Source organism: Rhagoletis pomonella, unplaced genomic scaffold, assembly GCF_013731165.1.
Source record: "Rhagoletis pomonella isolate Grant_MI unplaced genomic scaffold, Rhpom_1.0 Rhpom_scaffold_00011, whole genome shotgun sequence".
NCBI lineage: Eukaryota > Metazoa > Arthropoda > Insecta > Diptera > Tephritidae > Rhagoletis > Rhagoletis pomonella.
In genome coordinates this window covers 4,214,617-4,235,882 of record NW_023458565.1, presented here as the reverse complement: position 1 = coordinate 4,235,882, position 21,266 = coordinate 4,214,617, and the positions used below count along the sequence as shown (strand labels likewise).

Below are 21,266 nucleotides of genomic sequence, written 5' to 3'. Positions count from 1 at the left end.
CCGGTTTGTCACCACACCAAATTGGTCAAAGGATGACGGAAATTCGTTCAAAAATACTTAATATTGGGTGTTGCGCATTTTTTCCCAAACAAAGTCTGTTCGAAAATTCTGTTATTTGAAAAAAAAAAAATGCGTAAACCGTCAAAAAAAGTGCCAAAAATCAACAAGAGCTAGCTACTTCAAATTTGCATTTTTATACTAAAATATAACAGCTACAAAACTGCTTAGGTACAATTGTTTCTAAAGATGCTGATTTTTTGTGAATTTTCATAGATTTTGCACAAAGTCTGAATTTTTGGATTTATATGTTGTTTGTTAAGTAAAAATAATTTCGTAAAAAAATAATCAACATTAAATAAACTACAGAAAAATAGCAAAAATTTGTTAAAATGTCATGTCGCTATTTATATTTGGGTCACTGTACACCAATGCATACAATCATTACGATAAAATACTGCATGTAACAAATTAAAAAGAGCGCGCGTGTAAGAATTTTTGTGTCTACATTCAACACAAGTAGTTCTCCTAGTTGTTTTTCCTTAATTATTTTTTATTTTTTTATTTAATTTTTTTAATTTTATTGGCAAACGTAAATAGAAATATTTAGTACATATACGTATGTACATATGCTTTTGACTTGGCGCTTGTGCGGATCCTTTTGATAGCAGGTGTTATGTAAAGCAATTAAAATAAATGATGAGTAGCGAATTATTTTTTAATTACACAACAAATTAAATGAAATAGTGAGTAGCTCAGAGTAAAAAAAATACAAAAAAAAAAAAAAAACATGTTTGTATATCCTCGACAGGCAATTGATGTTACCAAAAAATGTAACACAACCAGCAGGTGGATGTAGTAAATTACGCTGTACAACATAAACAAAAAACAAAGTTTTGATAACGGATTCTGGTAGAGGGAACCAAAAAACAATATACATATGTAAAAAAACTTAAGTTGGAATTTTAATGCTCTCACACCCTAGGATTGTTCTATATCGAAAAAATAATACCCTTTTTTAATTTTGTAACCAATAAATATTTTCCATGTATTTTATATGGGGAAAAACAACTTTTCGTAGAGTTCTTGAAAATCATAACTTTTCGATCGGAAAACTCTGTTTCTCTTCACGAGATTCCCAATAATAATACCCAATTATTTATTTAAATATTTTTAATACTAAAGATTTTTTATTGGTCCCGCTATTGCACTTTCTGGGGTTTTGGCGGACGTATAAAATATAGTTACTACGAAAAAATTGTTAAAAAAACAATTGGGTATTTTTATTGGGAATCTCCTGAAGAGAAACAGATCCGATCGAAAAATATCGATTTTCGAGAATTCTATACCGTTTACACGAAAAGTTGATTTTTCTCCCATATAAAAGACATGGAAATCTTTGAGAGCTTTGAGCGACCTCTAAATATTTTTTGACTTCGAAATAAAAAATAGGGGTATATTTTTTCGGTATAAAACAAATCTGGGAGTGAGAGCATAAAAATTCCGAAATTACTTTTTCACATGCACTTTGGGACTCCCTACATACATATATAACTGTAGCGTTTTGAAAGTTTACGTCTCGAGTTTTTTTAGGTTATCACAGTTTTCCCCCCTTTTGCACATTCTTATGGGAAATCGACGTCGGAAACCTTACATTTTGGACATACGATGTCTTCAGCAGTTTTATGTAAAATACAACGGAGAAAATTTTTTAGGAGCATTTTAACCCTCTAGATCCTGTGGGCTTTTTTTTGTCCCTTTTCGAGATTTTATTTATTCTAACGTAGGTGCAATCAGTGGCACCAATCACGCCTGGAAAATTTCGATTGTTTAAATTCGCGCATTACATCCGCCACCTCTTTTCAGACTTTCTGAAGTCAGTTTTGCAATCGCCCGAACTACTCTAGCACAAATTTTAACTTGACTAACGTCGTTAACTTTTCTCGAAATAATGTTGCATTTATTCTGCCCTGTGCTTAGGCTCTCGGGATTGTTTGCTAATTTCTCTAAATGACCAGCAGATTTTGATTAATGTTTTGTAATATGTAATTATTCTTCTTATACAAATTTTCATTTTAAATTTAATAAAGAAACTATATTCTCTGATTAAATTAATAAGCCTGCCCGAATAATACAAAACTTTAAGCGTAAAGAACAATTGGTTTTATATAGGTTTCAGGCTCTACTTTTAAGGGCATTTAAAAGGGCTTTATAAAGAACTGCTTGAGAGTATATTTTTATAAGCCTCTTCTTTTATACAATTTTCTTATCCATTTCATTATACTACTCAACAATTCTTGATCAACTTTAACCACCAAGAATGACATAAAACTTTTCCAACGTAGAATTTTTGTCGGAATATCATAATGGTTTCTCTGGGTCAGATTTAGTTTCTGAGATATCGGTGAAAATATGAAGAAACCCATGAAGAAACCCATATACATATGTGCCTCGAAAAGATGTATTTGTCCTCCTATCGGTTCTACATCTGAAAGAGATTTGTAAAGAAGACTCCAACAAAAGTTTTTTTTATCTTCATAGTCATAAATCACACAAGTGGTGTGGTCACTATAGAAAAAAACATACAGAAAATTAAAAAAATCGTTATTTTTTACAAAGTTTCAGATTTGACCGCCTTGTAATCAGAAAAAGTGTTCGGACGAAAAAAAATTAGCCACCCCATGCTAAAGAGATTTCTATTACAAAAATTTTAAGCCTACTAACGCAACTACTGGATGTTATTTCGATTTCATACTTTTGATTTTCTACATTGCGAAAAATTTACAAAAATCAAAAACAACTATAATTTTTAAGAAACAACTTAACAGGGCTGAGTTTAATGCTGAGATATACTACACAAACATACACGTGCATTAAAAGGACCCACGAAAAAAAAATAGGTGTTACCAAACCATAAAAGCTAAACTTCCCCTCATATGATAACATTTTAAACTTCTCTATTAGTTTTATTCGCCCATACAGTCCTGTGTCGAGAATTTCTTCAAATTTCGCATTTCTGTAGTTGAGACAATAGCTATTTATTTGACCTGTATTCGCTATTTGATTTCTGGGAATATATTTAAGATGCTTTCAAAGTTACGGCAATCCCCATCGGATAATTAAGCAGACCATTCCTGTTGTTTTATAAAAAGCTTTTTATCCAGCTTCGCGAAGTGTGTTTTTTGTCTTTTTTGCCAATATTCTTCAGCGGTCAAAATAAGAAAAAAAAAACAAGTTAAAAAGTAAAACTAGTAAACAAGTAAAAAAAGACGGAGCCGAACCCGGCGCAATCATTAAATATATTTTTTTTCACCTTTCCGAAAACTACCGCTACATGGTAAGCAGGGATTGTTTTACCCCTATTTCAAACATCTTCGATAGAACATTCAGTTAGAAATAATGAGATTAACTTAAATAGTTATATGGGGGCGGTATCACGCCCATTTTCCAAAATTCCATAACAATGTTACTTCACTTCTTTTCAAGGGATTGTTGTTAGTATCAATTTTGAGCAAATTACCTTCCTTAAATTTCGAAATATCGAAGTTTCAAGCATTTCTGAAATTTACCGCTTTATGAAAAGTGGGCGTAATTTTAGTCCGATTCCAATAATCATAGCGAGTTTGGTACAAATTGGTCGAACGGTTACCGAGATACACATACATATGTGGTCATAAGTGGGCGGTGCCACACCCATTTTCCAAACTTTTATCAGAAACGTATTTTTAGCTAAAGAATTATTACAATAACTAATCGATTTTGAATAAATTAGCTTCAGTATGTACTGATTTATCGAAGCTTTCGTATTTCTCTAAATTACCGGTATATGGGATGTGCGTGGTTATGCTCCGATTTTAGAAATTTTAAGCCGTTTGGTATGTTGTACCGAGGACTGTGCTAAGTTTGGGAGAAATTGGTGAAGCGGTTACCAAGATATACAAATGTAAACATAATTGGGCGTGGCTGAGCCCGTTTTCCAAAAATTTATAATATTCTTATTTTTCGTGAATAAGCTTCAGTAGTTACCAAAATCTCGCAGCTTTCGTATTTTTGAAAACTACCGTTATATGGGATGTGTGCGTGGTTATGGTCCGATTTTGCCCATTTTCAATATCATCCGTCCTACGAAGAAAAGAAGTACACATACCAAGTTTCGTTATTATATCTAAATTTTTACTCGACTTATCGTGTGCACAGACGGACGGACGGACAGACAGACAGTCACCGCTTAATCGATCTCTTTTCATTCTGAAAATTTATGTATACATTTGTCTATATCTATCTCGATTCGTTTTGGCCTTTGCAAACAACCGTTATGTGAACAAAGTTATAATACCCTTGTGCACAAGTGCGCTCGGGTATAACAAAGCTTCTCCGATTTCCTCTAGACTAGACAGAAAAGACTAGACTAGACTAGAAAAAAAATTTCATCATATTTTAAATAAAATTAATAAAAAAGAACTACAAGCGAACTTTTTTTAGGTACAATCTGTCTCATTAAGGTGCATTTGTTTTATGATATTAGGCACCATCTGGAATGTGAAATTTGAGGTTCATTGAAATCCCAATAGCTTTTGGTACGTACCAGGAATTTTAATTATTGCGCCAAAGAAAAGGTTATATAATACCTACAGCAATCAGGGTAAAAAAAGCGACCATCTCGGATCCGCGCTTTAAAAATAATGGATTCCAACTTCAGAGCTGCAGTTAAAGATCCTTCAGGGTTGAAAGTAGAAAACAATCGTCTAGAATACACTCAAAACTATCGCACATTATCGTTGGTGTCGACTATCGATAGTTGCCGACCTCTGTTGCAGGCCACATCTTAAAAAGGTTAGGCCAGCTAGAGGTTCTCATGACTTCATATCATTATCTGCACTGATTGTTATTAAGTCAGCACACCTTTAATGAAAGTAAATAAAATTTGATCTTATCTTGCTATTTTGAAGAAAATCTTTTTTGTTTTTTTTTGCTTTCATGGAAAATGGTTACGCAAACTACATATTGTGTAAAATTTGTGCTGTTTTCGAACACCCACCTTAATAACTTTTTCAGTTATATTTTATAACTGGAAGCGTATAGTCACCAAAGTTTCTTCCAGCCGATTTGGCTTATTTTCAATGTAAAAATAAGTGTATAATTATGGTTAAAGACAAGTCATTAAGTTTTGAGGAATCAGTAAAAATTCTTGCATATAAGGAAGCGGGACTGTCAGTTAAAGAAATAAGTGAAAATATCGGTAGAAGCAGCAAATTGGTATCCGCCTACTTACATAATAAATCGCGATATACCAAAAACAACAAAAACAGCAGTCAACAAGCAATTACAGTTGCTACTAAGAAAATTATTCAGCGAGAATTTTCCAACTCCGAAAAGATCAGGCCTAATAAAATTGGTGTTCATGCAAGTTTAATTAACGCACGACGAGCGCAAGGGAAATCAACACGTTTGAATAAGCTGAAAACAAAAACAAAATTTGCATCCAATATGGCTCAAAAACAAATGTCCATTGATATTGATTCTGCAAAATTTAGCTTGGGGAGCCCAATTAGTTATCCCAATTGCTTGCATGGCTTGCGCGTTGAACGACATCGCCTTGATCACCTCCTCAGCGGAGCAGGAGGTACCGTGGTGTTGGGGGCCATACCCAAATATGGAATATTTAATCCGCGATATTTGTCAATGAATGCGGAAAGTCTCGATAGTGTACTCGACGACGCCTTCTTCTGCCATATCAAAAACATGACAGGAAATACGCATTGGCGTTTCCATCACGAGAACGCTCCTCTAGATACTCGTATCATCCTTGGGCTAAAAACGTGGATTGAGTGGCAAAATGTAGGTACCCTATTAATATAAACTAAGATGAAAGAAGAAGAGTTGGCAGTGTACAACTTATTTGATCAAAATATATCAAATCAGGAACATAGCAATTATAAGTTTTATCAAAAAAAAGTTGTTCCATAACAGTTATTGATGAGAAATATTTTTCTTTCGCCGATAAGGACTATAACCCAACGTTTACTTTCTACGTTGCTTGATAACTGTTATGCAGGAGAAATATGTTTTTCGTCGCCAATAAGAGTTATTTCTCCACGTTTACAGATAACTTAAAAATAAGCGTTGGATTATAACTGTTATCAAGCAACCTAAAAAATAGTCGTTGAGCAATAACTGTTATCAAACAAAATAAAAAATAAGCCTTGGGTTATAACTCTTTATCAGCGAAAAAAAATACTTTTCATCTAATAACTGTTATGAAACAACTTTTTCAATAAATCCCATAATTTGGGCAACGTTTTCAATTTGTAAATTCGAGCTAACAGTTATTTTTGGTCCCTGTATCAAACACACGCATTTCACTCAAATAAATTTAACGATTTTTGCCTACTGAGCCACAGTCTGATTTGTTGTTATAGTGTTTAATACTAAATAGTAACGGCATCGCGGTTATTTTACTGGATTTATTCTGTACAATATATTTTAGTCTTAAATTTTTTCTTAATAAATATATTGCAATTACTCTTACTAATGTTTTTCCTCCTTTCAGGTGGATGATGTAAATACAAGGAATAATTTTCTGCAAGGCAATTTCTTCAATCGCAAAAGGTATTTATTTGCACAAATGTTTTCACTACAAATACTCTTCACCCATAAACAAAGTTACACCTCAAACAAACTGTTGCCAGAAATATTTTTCCATTATGTGCATAAAAACAAAACGGTCTATTCAAATGTTGGTTGCTGCGAGTTGCGATGTTGTTTAGTCTGTTAAGGTAATTAGAAAGGCGGTGTATTAAAGATCAAGTGCTTTAAAGCATCATATCTAAGCCTTTACTTATTTCCAAAAAAAAAATATCTATAAACTTCATCCGCAATATTGCAACTTTCTTTCTCAGTAGTACTACGCACCAAGTCGCTTAACCGACTTTGCTTAACTCAATTGGTGGCTTCATGTTAATGTCGTCTATTGAGTTTCTTATTCGATATATGAAATCTATCTGCTCTACTTACTATAGTGTAGGATTGCCTAACTCTGTGAATTTTTGCGAATCGATTCAATGTGCCTTTCGTACCGAAAAGATGACAAACTAACATCTTTTTGCACTCCATTTCACCACAAGGCTTCACGAAACAACTGAACATACATTTGTATTATATTTGTGATAATTATAAATTAACACTTACATAAATTTTCACGAATAAACAAACGATACGAATGTGCAGTTAAGCGCTTATTGTGGTATACTTTTTGCGCTTTACACTTTGCTGGTAAAATTAGAAATGTCGCGCAAAGCATTACTTCACATATGTAGCCTTTATTACCAATGCCCACTCGCTCTTCTACAGTGTTCATTGCATGTATCCAAAGCTAATACCTCAATAAAAGGGCTAATAGCTAAGTCCCAGCAAACACAGTATCTAACGTTAGGGACATTTGAATTTCTGCATTAGATGACTAGGCTAATTCTCGAAGTGTGCTCGAGTCGATGACGAAGTTAGAGAACTACATTAGAATTCGATTCGTGAACGATTAGAGTAACAACGCAAATTCAAATAAATGTAAATAAATAATATTCCAAATCTGTCAAATCTGTCATTCTCATCGTCAAGTTTAAAACAGAAATTTTTGTTAAATAAATAGAATTGAACCGCGAACATTTTCGTGCTTTGTTTTTCTATGACTCTGGACTTTTGCTGCGACTTCGAGCCATGGTGTTTGCTGGTTTTCCGAATTCAATCGTGTTTGGACTTCACTACTGGTCGAATTTCGTGGAGGTCGTCCCAAATCGACTATTCTGCCGGAAAACTTCGATTGGCGCAAACAGATGTTCAAGAAACTCAGTCGTGGTACTTCAAAAAACGTCGTGTAAGATCATGTTAGACAATGAACGTGGATCTATTCATAAGTATGAACCCGAAACTAAACAATCGATTGTATGGATCTTTCAAAGCGAGCCAAATCTAATATAAGCTGTTCGCACACGAATCACTTCGAAGAACGGCCAACTTTGAATGGTACACAAGCAATTATTTGCCAGAAGTGTTCGGAAAAATTAGAGAAAACAAACGCAGAAAACGAATCTTTCTCCACCACGACAATGCAAGCTCTCACACATCCACTGAAACAAAAATGTTTCCATAATTCAGAACATTCAATTGATGGGTATTCTGCCGTAGAGTCCTACTTTAGTACCCAATCATTTCTTCTTACTACTGTAGATAAAAATGTCAAGCCTTATGATGACAATGTCAGATTTGATATATTCACATTAATGCTGCAACAACACTTAAAAAGTAACCCTCGTATAAACTTTTGTGCTAATAACATTAAAGGCTAGTCAGTGAAAATATTGGCTTTGGATTTGTAGTTACTTGTAATTATGCAAAGTAATTTTTCCAAACTTTGCGCAAAAAATTGTAAATTTTCATAAAAATTTTGCCGCTTTTTATTGTCTACTTTAAGAAAATTTTAGTGTACAATATAAACATCATGGTGTACCCCTTTATTCTTTTCTAGGCACAAAATAAAGACATCCCGCGAAAAAAAAAAAAAAAATAATAATTTTAGGTGCCCGTTACCTGTGTTTGATTTATTTATTTTAAATTGTAAAAATTCGATATTTTTAATTTGACCGACCAGTTATAAGTCACAAATTTTTTTAATTTATATCAATATGTAAAATTTATCAGACTTCAAGTGCAAAATTTGTCGAGCTTTTGCGATAAAAAAAATTAAATTTTTTAAACCCTGCTAGCGAAAACTAAAAATGTGTATAACGTTTTAAAATTCTCGTGGATATTTATTCGTGGAAATTTACATGTTGGCATTGTAAGGGCCACCCTAGTATATGGTTTTGCAATTTATTGTATTTGTATAATCAAGTGCAAGTTTGAAGTAGCTAAGACGTATCGTTGATTTTTGAAATTTTTTTCGTTGAAGGTGCTGCTTAGTTTCCATATAACATATGGACCAATTTGTTTTTTATTTGATAAAAGGATTAGGCACCCTGAAATTGTGCCGTGCTTTAAAAATATAACCCCCATCAGTCGGTTTTCGGTTTGGATCAAACATTTGTGGATAATTTCGGTTCGGTTAATAAGAAATGAGAGATATGAAATGACTTAGACCACTTTCACATTTATGGTCACATACAATATGTAGATATATACATATGTACTCGTGTATCTACCACAGTGCGCCGCACAGTGCTGCCGAGAGGAAAAAAAGCAAATTTTGTATAGGCCATCAAACCTTTTATTTCAATTATTTCATGTACTTAATACATCTGTTGCAAAAGAGAGTTCACTTATAATATTAAATTAAACATATGGACAAAATTTCGGAGTCATATTGTCATCGGTGCGCTTTCTAGGGCATTTTTAAAGCGATTTTCAGGTTAGATTTATATGGGTGGTATGCTTTAAAATAAACCGATCACGGCGATTTTTCGTTTTTTTCTTGATTTATTTCCACGCATATTACATACGAAAAATCAAAGCTCTACGCCAACTCCTAATTTTTTCGAAAATATGTATGGGGCGGCACCACTGCGCGCGCCGCACCGTAATTCTCATTCAAATTTAGCGCCAATTTATGACTGTATCATATCTGTGTTTTTTTTTTTTTATAGGGGTGCGTTGAAGCACTTGTCTCAAGAGCGCACGGCCACCAACTTGATTAGTCAACTTTTTGCTTTTTGCTTTTTTCCTTTGTTCTGCGGTGTAGATATAGGCTTTTTAAATTCCTTTGCCACATTGCGTGCATGATTTTAGAGTTAATTTTGCTAGCCGCACCACTTGCAACAAGCTCACCTGGATACCTAGCTGTCTTCCAGCGGATGGGTGACAACGAATTTATGAATGGAATACAGACACTCTCAAGCATATTGTTTTATTTCGGTGTCGTTAAGCGCTTTGTGAAACGTCACGAGTTTCTTGCTCCAGTGGAGCATTGTGATTGCGAACGAGCAGTTGGCAACAGACAGACAGCGACTGCATGTATGTATGTATGTGGCTTTATGAAGGGGCTGAAGTTTGTTGTGTGTTGTCGTCAAGGGAACGAAGTAGCGACTGGAGTAGCTGACTGTCTGTCGGTGTTTGTTTTTTAGCCATTCATGTGCCATGTGAATGCAACGCTCTTTGCATTCATAGTTGCATACCAATGCAGTCGCAAAATGCAAAGCTTTTGCGCATGCACGCGTCTCGCAGCCCCAAGCAAAAATTTTAGTCAAAGTTCAAAAAGTGTTGTGATTGCAGTGTAAAACTCAGGTGAAATGTTTTCAATTACTGGCTGTGTGTGCGCGCCTATCGAGTGCAGTGGGTGCAGAATTTTGCTTGAGATGTGCTTATTTATTTTTAATATTTTTTTTCTTTTTTTGGTTTTACTCGCCCTTTTCTTTTTTTCATGCCGCGCAGCACTTTGCGCACTCGAAGCACTTATCCATTCTTGATGCACTCGCCAACCAAGCGTGCTTCACTTGTAATGCTGTCGGCAGTAAGTGTAAGCCTTTGCTGCACACAAACATACTTACAAATGTATGCACTCAGGATATACGATTGAGGACCTTAGCGTTGGTTGGTTACTGTCAGTTTGTCATTGCACCAAAAACTAACAGAGGATCTACATTGTTAATGACTTTGACTGTTGCGCTGCCGTTGCGTCTATAAGTCTACTTAATTTGGCTTAGTCGCCTCTGCTTTGCCACCCTTAATTTTGTTGCAATATCTTCTGCTCTCCTCTACTCGCAAGAAAATGTGTTGGCGTTGATATAACTGCAAATATCGTCGTTCTTATTAGTGTTGGTTTGGTCCTGTAAGTGCGTTACACTCAACATTTTGCATTATTCTATGGAACACAAACAAAAAGTATGTTTTCTTGCACCTTTTCATTTTAAAAACTAAAAAGCGTCTGAGTTGGCGGCCGGTTGTTTATTCCTTCGGTGGAACTCGTTCCCTCTCCGTCTGGTAGGCGCGTGTCTGTATAACCCTTCATTCGATATGTATTAGGAATGTTAATCCCGGGATCTCGGCCTTTGTAAGGTCCCAAAAATTTCGGGACTTTGATATTCGGGATTTTCGAGATTTGTAATTTGCACTGATGGCAATAATAATTAATATTTTTGTATAAATTTCTAGCTCATAATACATACAACACCTTGCGATATTTAGTAAATTTTACACACAAAAATCAATATATTCCCGAAACCATGGGCGAAATATAGTAAAATTGCTTTTTTAGTTTTTCACTCTGTCGTCAATAATCCAAAAATGATTTAAAAAATTCAGAGAAATGTGCTTAGAGAAGAAGTATGTGTATCAAGTTAAAGAGGAAATCCTGTACAATTTAATCAGATTCAATTTTTTGGCACATAAAGACTAGGAAGTATTGAAAATGTTCGTTTAAAATTTTATCCTTGAAATTTCGCATATTTGTTTCTGGAAAAATTATATGTTAAGGACTTATATAAACTAGATAACATCCTCAAAATTTCGTCCTTCTAACTTTATCGGCTTAAACAATTACCTAGTCGTCCTTGTGAATCCAACAAATTGTATTTTCCTTTAATTCTAAAGAAATTTCCTCTTACATTTGGTACCCATATTTTTATTCTACATTGCATTAAATTTTTTTACTAATTTTTGGAATTAATCATATCTTTGAAATTACAAAGTCCTTTAAAACAAATCCTGACGTCAGAGATAAAAAATAAAAACGTCACGTTAAATAAAAAAGTAGGTTTCGAATCCATTTATTTATTATTTATTTTATGGTAGGAGAGCTTCTCGAACAATAGAGAAGCAATTTTTTCGATTTAAGTTGTTGAAAAGTAATGAATATCTATGGATTGTGATTACCACATCCGGAAAATCCCGGGATCGAAAAAAGCTGAAAAATTAACATCCCTAATATGTATGTATGTAGTATTAGAGTGTGTGCTTCTACCTCTCCGATAGCTACTAAAAAGCCTCGGCCGTTGTGTTTCCTGCAGGCTTTTTATGACTACATGCAACCTTCTTGCCGTTATTGTGCCTGGTTGTATGCTTACTTTTATTCCTTTTTGTTACTTTTTTTTTTGCAATTTTTACTTCTTTTGTATATTTTTCTATTTGTTGTTGCTCTCGCTCCAACTTTGAATGCGCCTATGTCTGGTACAATTTTATGCATTGCGGCCGTGAAGTTTGACATGCTGTGGAACCATTTCCCAACCAGCCGCGCGCAACTTGTAGTTAAAAAGTGTCTAAATAGCTTTAGCAAAATTTTATTCATGTATGTACATACATACAGTGACTCAAACAAATGACCATGTGTCGATTTTCGTCAAATATTTGTAATGGTTTTCGGGCCATATTTTTTTGTTATCTTTATATAAAATTATCGTCTAAGCTTTAACCAAAACCGTGTAAATCACAGTTTCAAACTTTATACAAAATTTAGGAAAATTCAAACAATTTTCATCAAAATTTAAAATTTTTATTCTGAATTTTTAGAAAATTTTTGGGTATGCAGTTTTAGTCTAATGAAGTGCAAGTTTCAAACGGCTAAAACGCGTGAGACAGTCAGCAACAAAATTTCAAAATATGAATGCAAGTTTTTGTAAATTGCGCTTGTTCTATAAAAAACACCGACAAAGTAGCCTCAAAATTCCAAAAATTCTCAGAATAAAAAATTGCAATTTTGATGAAAATTTTCCTAAATTTTGTATAAAGTTTAAAACTGCGATTTGCACGCTTTTGAATAAAGCTTAGACGATATTTTTATATAAAAATAACAAAAAAAATTCAGCTCGAAATTTTTACGAATATTTAAAAAAAACACACAACACGTGGTCATTTGTTTGAGTCACTGTATATACATGTGTATGTATGAGTATAATTTATAGCCTACATATCCACATGTGTATTGCTCGTAAAAAAGCATATGCGGAAGAAGTACTCACAGCGAGTTCGAGAGGTTATTGATTCCAACATGAAATTTTTTGTTAAGTAGTATGGGTAGATAACGGGTGACGTATTTACAGTTTTGACCTTTTCAAAAAATGTATAATTTTTTTTTTTTTTAAACCACAATCTATATCTGCTTAATATGACATGTGTAATCTATTCGATTTGAATCCCAGCAGCAATATTTATATGTCTTACGAAACCTATGTTCAGATTCAAGTTAAGTCGTAACAAGTTTACGCAGGCGGCTAATGCATATAATAGCAGATTCTTCAGGCCTCTAGCGGGAATATATAGAAACATGAGCCACGCCAGGGGTGTAGAGTAGAAATTAGGAAAAAGTTTGTAGACAATTCCACCTCATCGTCTTCCGAACAGCCTATTTTACACTATGCGCTTATGTTCCAATCACACACAGTTTAGGTTCGGTTAGGTTAGAAGGGCTTGTGTGAAGCGTTTCACACCTCCACTCCGTCGTTTGTGAGTGCCCTCTGGGAGAGAGACTGAAAGAAAGCACATATTCCCGATGTTCTTTTATAAACTGATGTAATTTTTATTTGATATGCTCGAGGCCCAGAGAAAACATAAAACACAGGTTTTAGTTCAAATAAAAATTACATCAGTTTACAATTTAAAGGCCGATAAGGCCTGCAGCAACTAGCAGGCCTGGGCATCGACTCACGGCTAGTGTCGCTCGTACGACAATTGCTGTTAGGCAGAGTCGTGCGAGCGGAATCTGCAGGGGTGTCGCTTGACAGACACGTTTGCAGGGGAACCCCACACGGTGCGCTACGCACAATTCCATCGGATGCAATGTGCGTCTTACTGAATAGTCTGCCAACCGACATTGTTGGAAAACAGTTAGCAGGGTGTGCCGCCCTTAGGCTGCGAGAAACTATCCGGTTGGAGAGACTCAGGATGGCCACACTGCAATATTAAAGGACATAGATATACCAGGCACGGATTACTCTGTACCAAGTCTAAACTTCACAAAGAGGTATAGGGTTTCCATTCCAGATAGAGAATTTTGGTCAGGAGGGCCTCCTGATGATAAGAGATCACTCCACTTCTACATCGATAGTTCTAAACTCGAGGACGCGGTAGGAGGGGGAGTCTACTCAATCAAAAAAAAAAAATAAATAAAAAAAAAATCATTTCGCCTACCCAACCATTGCACCGTCTTTCACGCGGAGGTCGCTGCCATTCAGGAGGCCATTAAATACATACTTGCAGCAACAGCAATATCTAACAATATCTTCATCTACTCAGACAGTCAGGCGGCACTTAAAGCGCTTGACTCAGTCACATGCAGTTCAAGAACCGTAGAGGGCACTCTGTTCCACTTTCGCAATTCCGGAAGCGTTTAGGCATGCCGGTCGCTACCCGCAAGCTCATTCTAAGGTATTTATCTCTTAAACAAGCAAGGACAGGTGCGATAGTCTCACAACTTTCAGCAACACAAAGCTTATGTGGCCAAAATGGACCGAGAAGCGGTCGAAATGTCTCCTCATGATGAGCAGAGGGGACTTAGCTACAGCTATGGGCCTGCTACCAGGCCATGTTGCCATCGGAAGGCACGCGGAGGGGCTTGGGATCCCCCACGATGACTTCTGCAGAAGCTGCAGAGATGAAGAAGAGCCGGAAACCTTACGGGACCTGCTATGCGAATGTTCTGCACTTTGCAACAGAAGGCGAAGAAAATTCTTGGGCTCAGAATTCTTCGAAGGTTTAACCAACATAGCCGAAGTAGGAATACGGCAACTCCTGAGTTTCGCATAGTCCACACGATGGTGTGAGTAGGAGGGTTCTAAAGTCCCGAGTGGTATCACAACGGGCCCAAAATCTTAAGGTGCCAAGGTTTGGTAGTGGAGTCACTGGCAGCCACTTCAACGTAATTTAACCTAACCTACCCATTTGGTAATTGCAAGTCACGAAAAGTCAGATCTACAATTTTACGCCGCCTCCGAACGGCAAATGGTTTTATGAGTAGCTTTTTCGAGTCGGAAATACACTCGGAGGTTTGCCATTGCCTGCCGAGGGGCGACCGCTTAAAAAAACTTTTTTTTTAATTTAGATTTTTCTCCGCGCAGGGATCTAATCCAGGTCCTACGGAGTGGTAGGACGCATCTCTAACCACTTAGCCATACCGGCCATCTTCATGAACTTACCCTCAATAAGTTAATAGTAAAAATATATTTGTAAAACAAACATAAGTATGAACCAAATTGATCCATGAATACGGGTTTACCAAATATCTCGACTCATGCGCCACCTACCGGCAATTTTTTTTTTGTGGAGTTATTGTGTTATAAAGTTTGAAGTCTCTAGCTCATCGGGAAATTGGTGAAATATTGTTTGTATAATTTCATTACATACAAGTGAAGTTACATAAATAACAGCTAGTAAATAATACAATAATTCGCACATTTGAATAGGCACACCCTTTACTTAAATGTACTTGGATTTTGTGTTCACTTTTCATGTACAGTGAAGTGCGTCGAAATAGAACCAGTATTATAAAAATGATTTGAATCAAGCAATACGCGACAACTTCGCACTTTAAATGTGCTCTTTTAAAAGGGACAAAGCACAATTCGTGGAATTCCTATTCATTAAATATCTTAAGTCTAAAACATACACGAAAAATTCCAAAACTCTTTCAAAGTTCATTTGATAAGTCCCCTTGCGACTGTGACATGAAATAGTGCCGAAAGCAGTTGCTTAATTTTAATCGTGTCCTGTGATCTAAAATTTCATGAAATGATTGTAAGTATAATTACTTTTAGTTCAATATTTGGTGGAGTATCCGTTAGTAAGTAGAAGAAATTTTCTTCCCTGTGTTCTTCATAAGTATCCAAAGATCATCTTTATTTGTTGGGTTTTTGCCTCTAAGAGCCACTTTAAACTCTGGCTATAAATTTTCTATCAGATTAAGGTCTTCCGACTGTGTCCGGCGACTGTGCCCTCCGGCTTACAACTTCGATGTTTTTATGTCTGAACCTTTCTTTGGCCCGCTTCGATGTGTGTTTCGGGTCGTTATCCTGCTGAAAGGCCCATCGAAGCGGCATATTAAACTCTGCGTAGGGTTTCACGCAAAATCCTGGCGTAAACAATGGAAAAGTATCCATCGTTCCCTCGATGCAAAATCAGGGACCTGTGTTTTGAGGCAGGAATTCGGCGTTGGGAGGTCTTCGCACTGAAAGTTAGATAAATGAATTGACTTTTCATTTCGTCTCATCAAAGAGTCTTTCGCCACTTGTTCGCTGGCCAATTGGCATGCTGCTTAGCAAATTATAATTGTTTACTTTGGACAGGAACGATAACTTCCGAGCAGCTTTAGCCTTTAATTTTTTTTTAATTAACAGTTTAGCAAATGTGTGGCTCTATTTTATCGCACATCACTGTAACCACATACATATGTGCACCTATCACACACCTATGTACATACATTTATTGTAGGCAATGTTGAGACTCTTGTCTGTATCTGCATTTTTATACATACATAGATACTTTACATGCCGAAGTCTTTTTAAGTTTCTCGGCACCTAAAAGCATGCAATTAAAATTGCATATAGACGCAGACAGCTTGACTGCAGACAAATGTTGCTGTTCAATGGCTGAAAGCATAAAAATGCATTGCAAGCATACAAGTGTGAATAAAATATCAATTCAATCGTTTGAGTCAGTCAACTTTGTTCTGGTGACGTAGTGAAGTGGTTTTCAAATGCCTAAAAAAACATGTTTTTTAAAACGTGCGCTGCTTTGTAAATAGAAATCCATTTCACTGCAGGTAAACATAGCTTACCAGTACAAAAACATTGGAAGACAAGAACTTTACTTGAAGTCGATTGCCTAACCTGTAAACAAATTGTAATGAAGTGGAGTAAAATTTTCTTGGAGTTTGACTACCACGTATCGATACTATTGTTTGGCCTGAGGTTGAGGTTCTAAATTGATTATTGCACCCGAAAAAAAGAAACCATATGACCCTTGCTTAAGCGACTTATGCATTTTCCCGCATAAACAAAGAGCAGCGAAGAAACACACGCACTTGTGTTTAAAAGTAATTCGCCCGGTCTTAATTGGATATGCATTTTGTTATGCAATTCTCAAATATCTCCTCGCTGAACTTGGTGAAGTGATAAGTCGCTGGCATTTCCAGCCATGGTCAACGCTGACCCAGCTTGGATTTAAGCATCGCCCACACTCCACTCCCGGAGTAATTTTTGGAATGGTAGTAAGCTACGGTTTACAAGCCACACTGGGGCTCTGCATGCCTGAATAAATCCCAGGACATTGCACAGCAGCCTACGGCCAATTAATAAATTGTAAAAGGGTCACATCTTGCGCTACCTTTCGCTCTCTCTCTCGCACTTCAGGCATATGCAGTGCGTGGTGGACTTGATGTGCACCTATAAACCATATGGGCTCATTGAGCTCGATACATAAATACTCATAACAAGGGCAATGCCTACCTTTTGTACTCCTCTAATTCGTTCACAACCATAAACCTGGTCTCCCGCTCTCCCTCAGCTAAAGAACCCTAGCGACTGTTCTAAATCCGACTAAGCCCCGCTAAATCAAGTTTTACTTTTTCTGCCACTAGCCAAATGCTGTTCAAAAGGAATTTACCACTAAATAAAATATCGCCAGCTGACCAATTTTCCGACCCTACTTTGACTGTACTATTTCTTGAACTTGTTTCGAAGGTCAAAATTCTGATCTAACAAAGAGGTCTACTTTAGGCTATTAAAGTTTTGGTTTGACTGTACTGAAACTTAAGGTTAATAGCTTACATGTACTACAGATAACTCCAGCAATGCTGGAAATCGCCAACATTATGTTCACATATCGACTGCTGAGTGGAAGATCGACCTATATCGGCAGCCAGTTCGAAAAGACCCTATCTCAAAAAACTTTTCAAGAACACCCTCTGTCAAAATTCGGTTCGAAAACGCCCTTTCTAACTAATATTCTACCAAATTTGGTAGAATGCACTAAAACGGCAACACTGGTCTGCACTTGATTTCAGAATAAAAATGGTGGCATACCTTTAGGCACTAATTTTAAATTTCCTCAACAGTGGCGCTTAAATTTTTGAAGAACCTTTTGTTATTCAACTGACCAAAAAGGTTGGTTAAGAGTCACCTGTCAGTCTGAAATCAGTGCGTTCTTTGCTTACCGTGAACGAATTCGTTAATTTAAGGTAGCAAACTTTTTTTCTTTCCAACTCGCGCTTTCTATTTTACTTCCTTGTATTTGTTCGCGCTTCTATCATACAACATTTAACAACTTTACAATAATCACGTTAGCATGATGCAGCGTCACTACCCGTTATACCTTACGCTAATGTAATTTATCAGCTGTTGCTTACAAGTCGCCGGGTACCCTAAGAGTCTGCATTTCCTTGAAATTGATAACACTGCTGTTCAGCTTCAATGTTGGCGGAATAAATTTACAGGGAGTCGAAGTGGAAAAATTCAATTATTCTACTAGGCGTTGTAACCTTGCGGCATGGGTGGAGAAAATAGCAATCTAAGCATTTAATTTGTTGGAAAATTGAAAAGACATACATATAGACATACATACATACGCATACCAATTTACATAAAATTGAAATGAATTAGTAGTAGCGTTACAATATATACGAAAATCGAATTTTGTAAATAAAATAAAATACATTTTTATTTTATGGCCTACTAAATTTTGCATGTCCCGGTCTAAGTACTTTTCACAAATGGAGGAAAAATGGTTAAAATAAATGTCTGAGCAAAATTAAAGGTTAAAACAGACACATATAGTAAAATTTCATGGGAAATATTTCCGTAAAACATTTTAACCCATTAATTAGCTCCCACCTGAAAGGGTCGTTTTGACCTTTACTTCAAGAAACCCCGCAAGAAGCAAATTTGGAAGTTAGGGGATTGATATAGATATTCGAGAAAATTATTCTTCCAAAAATATTACTAGGGGTTTTCTCAGAAAAAAGCTTCATACCACCAACTTAAAAAGTCTCTAAAAATTAAAATAAAAAATCAATAAGAAAAAACTTGTCTTTTTTTTACAAAAAAAATTTTTAAATTGAGTTTAGCTGTTATTCCTTCTTGGTATAGATTTTTTGTTTTAATTTTGTAGAGACTTTTACGCTGGTGGCATGAAGTTTTTCCCTGAGAATTTCCTAGTAGAATTTTCTGAAGAATAATTTTCTAGAATATTCCAATCCGCCAACGGCCGTGCAAATTTGCTTTTTGCCGGGTTTCTTGAAGTAAGGGTCAAAACGACCATTTTCGGCAGGAGCTAATGGGTTAAAATTTTTTTACGAAAATATTCCATAAAATTTTACTATACATGACTTAACCTTTAATTTCGCTCAGACATCTATTTTAACAATTTTTCGACTTTTTTGACAAGTACTTAGGCCGAGACATGAAAACATTAGTAGGCCATAAAATAAAAATACGAGCTGGGAACGGTTGCGTATACCTGTGGTCACCCCTCCACAGCTTTTTTACAAGCTTTTATTTAACTTGCTGTGTATGTATGTGTTCCTATGCATGTACATATGTATGTTTGCATGTTTGCTTGTTAGGGGCAAATCTTGCAATCAAGTCTTGACCAACTTCCCGATGGCATAGAGACTTGAAACTTCACAGTTGGCTCAGAACCGGATGACAATGCAATTTGAAAGATGGATCAATCATAGGTGGCTCTGAAGGCGAGATATTTGAAAACCCGATTTGGTTTACATGTATTTAGAACGTATATTAACTACAGGAAAAGGAATAACTCCACTAAAAATTTTGTCGATAGGTGGCGCACGAGTCGATATACATATTTGGTAAACCAGTATTTATGGTCCGATTTCGTTTATATTTAGATAGCTTGCTTTAAGAGTATTTGTTTTTACTATTAACTTATCTTAATAAACACGAAAATATTTTTGAAGCGGGTTGCCACCTATTTGAAAAATTTAAAGATAAGGTAAATATTCCATTAGTACACTTTTGCATTAGTACACTTTTTAAAGAAATTAGGAAAACAGTACATAGACTGGATATATAAGATTATAAATTAAATTTCCAGGAGAAAGCCGATATTTTTCCTACTTTTTAAATACCTTCGCAAATATATATATAAAAAAAAATAAAGAATGTTTCATAAATCGAAAATCTGTTTAAATCTCTTTTATTATTTATTAATGAGGCCATAGGAGTTTTACTCTTTACTTTTACTTTTAAGGCGCAGGGAAGCACGCCTTGTAGGGATGTGCGATTAATCGATTAAATAATTTTTTAATTAATCTTAATCCTGATTAATTCAAAAAACGTGATTAATTAAATTGTGAGTAATTACTGTTTACCAAAAAAATTAATTGAAATCTGAGTAACCTTGCTCATATCTTTTGAGTTTGCTTTCAAAGCAAATTATCTTTTTTATAATATAATACAATATTTTCCTTATTAACAAAAATATAATGCCAGATGAGCACATTGTTTCTTTGGACATTGCAATGAAAAATATTTACATTTATATTTCTGTATAAATTTGTTTCTATATAAAAAAGTATGGCAGAAAGTATTCAAGCTTCTGATTAATTAGGTTATGATTAATCAGTTTTCTGATTAATAAAATTATTTAGATTTTGGCATTTACTTATTATTTCACAACTAGCAAATACCCGGCGTTAGGGATGTGCGATTAATCGAACAAGCTGATGAATCGAAACCTGATTAATCGTTATCTTATAATGACACCTGACATGCAAGCCTAAAAATAATGCGTTTATAGTTTTGCGTCAGTAAAAGATAAAATGTTTGCAGTTTGTTATTCAAAGATTAAAAAAAATAGATTTGGACCTTTGAGTTGGACCTGGCATTAATGATTTTATTCCTGAAGAAACTCTAAAAAATAAATACATCTATAATATTGCTCCGCAGTGTATTTGTTGATAAACCTCATTTAAAATAGCAACTGCAACAGCAACCAACTTTTGCTATTGGACCTGAATTTATTTTGAGTTATATTAACCCTCTTACCGATCAACGTCTATGTGCCATGAAAAATAGTTAGCACTCTAATTTTTATATTTATCTACCACTTCAATATCTCGGCATTACTAAAAAAAACAAATTGTTGATTAATATGATTTTATCAATCGAATATATCGTCTAAGATATGTACGATGGTAAGTTTGGGCGTTACTATTCTGTTATTCTGGGCTGTTTTTAAGCGTTTGCTATAATTTTCAAATTCACAAAATACGTCAATATGTATGAGCAGCAGTTAAAAACACTTTAGTGATTACTTTTGAAGATACACAAAAA

At 35.3% G+C, this 21,266-nt stretch overlaps 1 protein-coding gene across 5 annotated transcripts in view; it reads left to right on the top strand.

Moving 5' to 3' along the window:
- Positions 1-21,266, top strand: part of LOC118747299 (translational regulator orb2-like) — a 165,744-nt gene that overhangs the window by 44,866 nt on the left and 99,612 nt on the right. For all 5 annotated transcript variants that reach the window (XR_004993936.1, XM_036481308.1, XM_036481306.1 and 2 more), the window contains one exon: positions 6,548-6,606. Coding sequence is in view for 4 of the 5 variants with exons in the window: in XM_036481308.1 (XP_036337201.1) it covers positions 6,548-6,606 (59 nt within the window). In the remaining variant the exon portion in view is untranslated. The remainder of the gene's footprint in view (positions 1-6,547; positions 6,607-21,266) is intronic.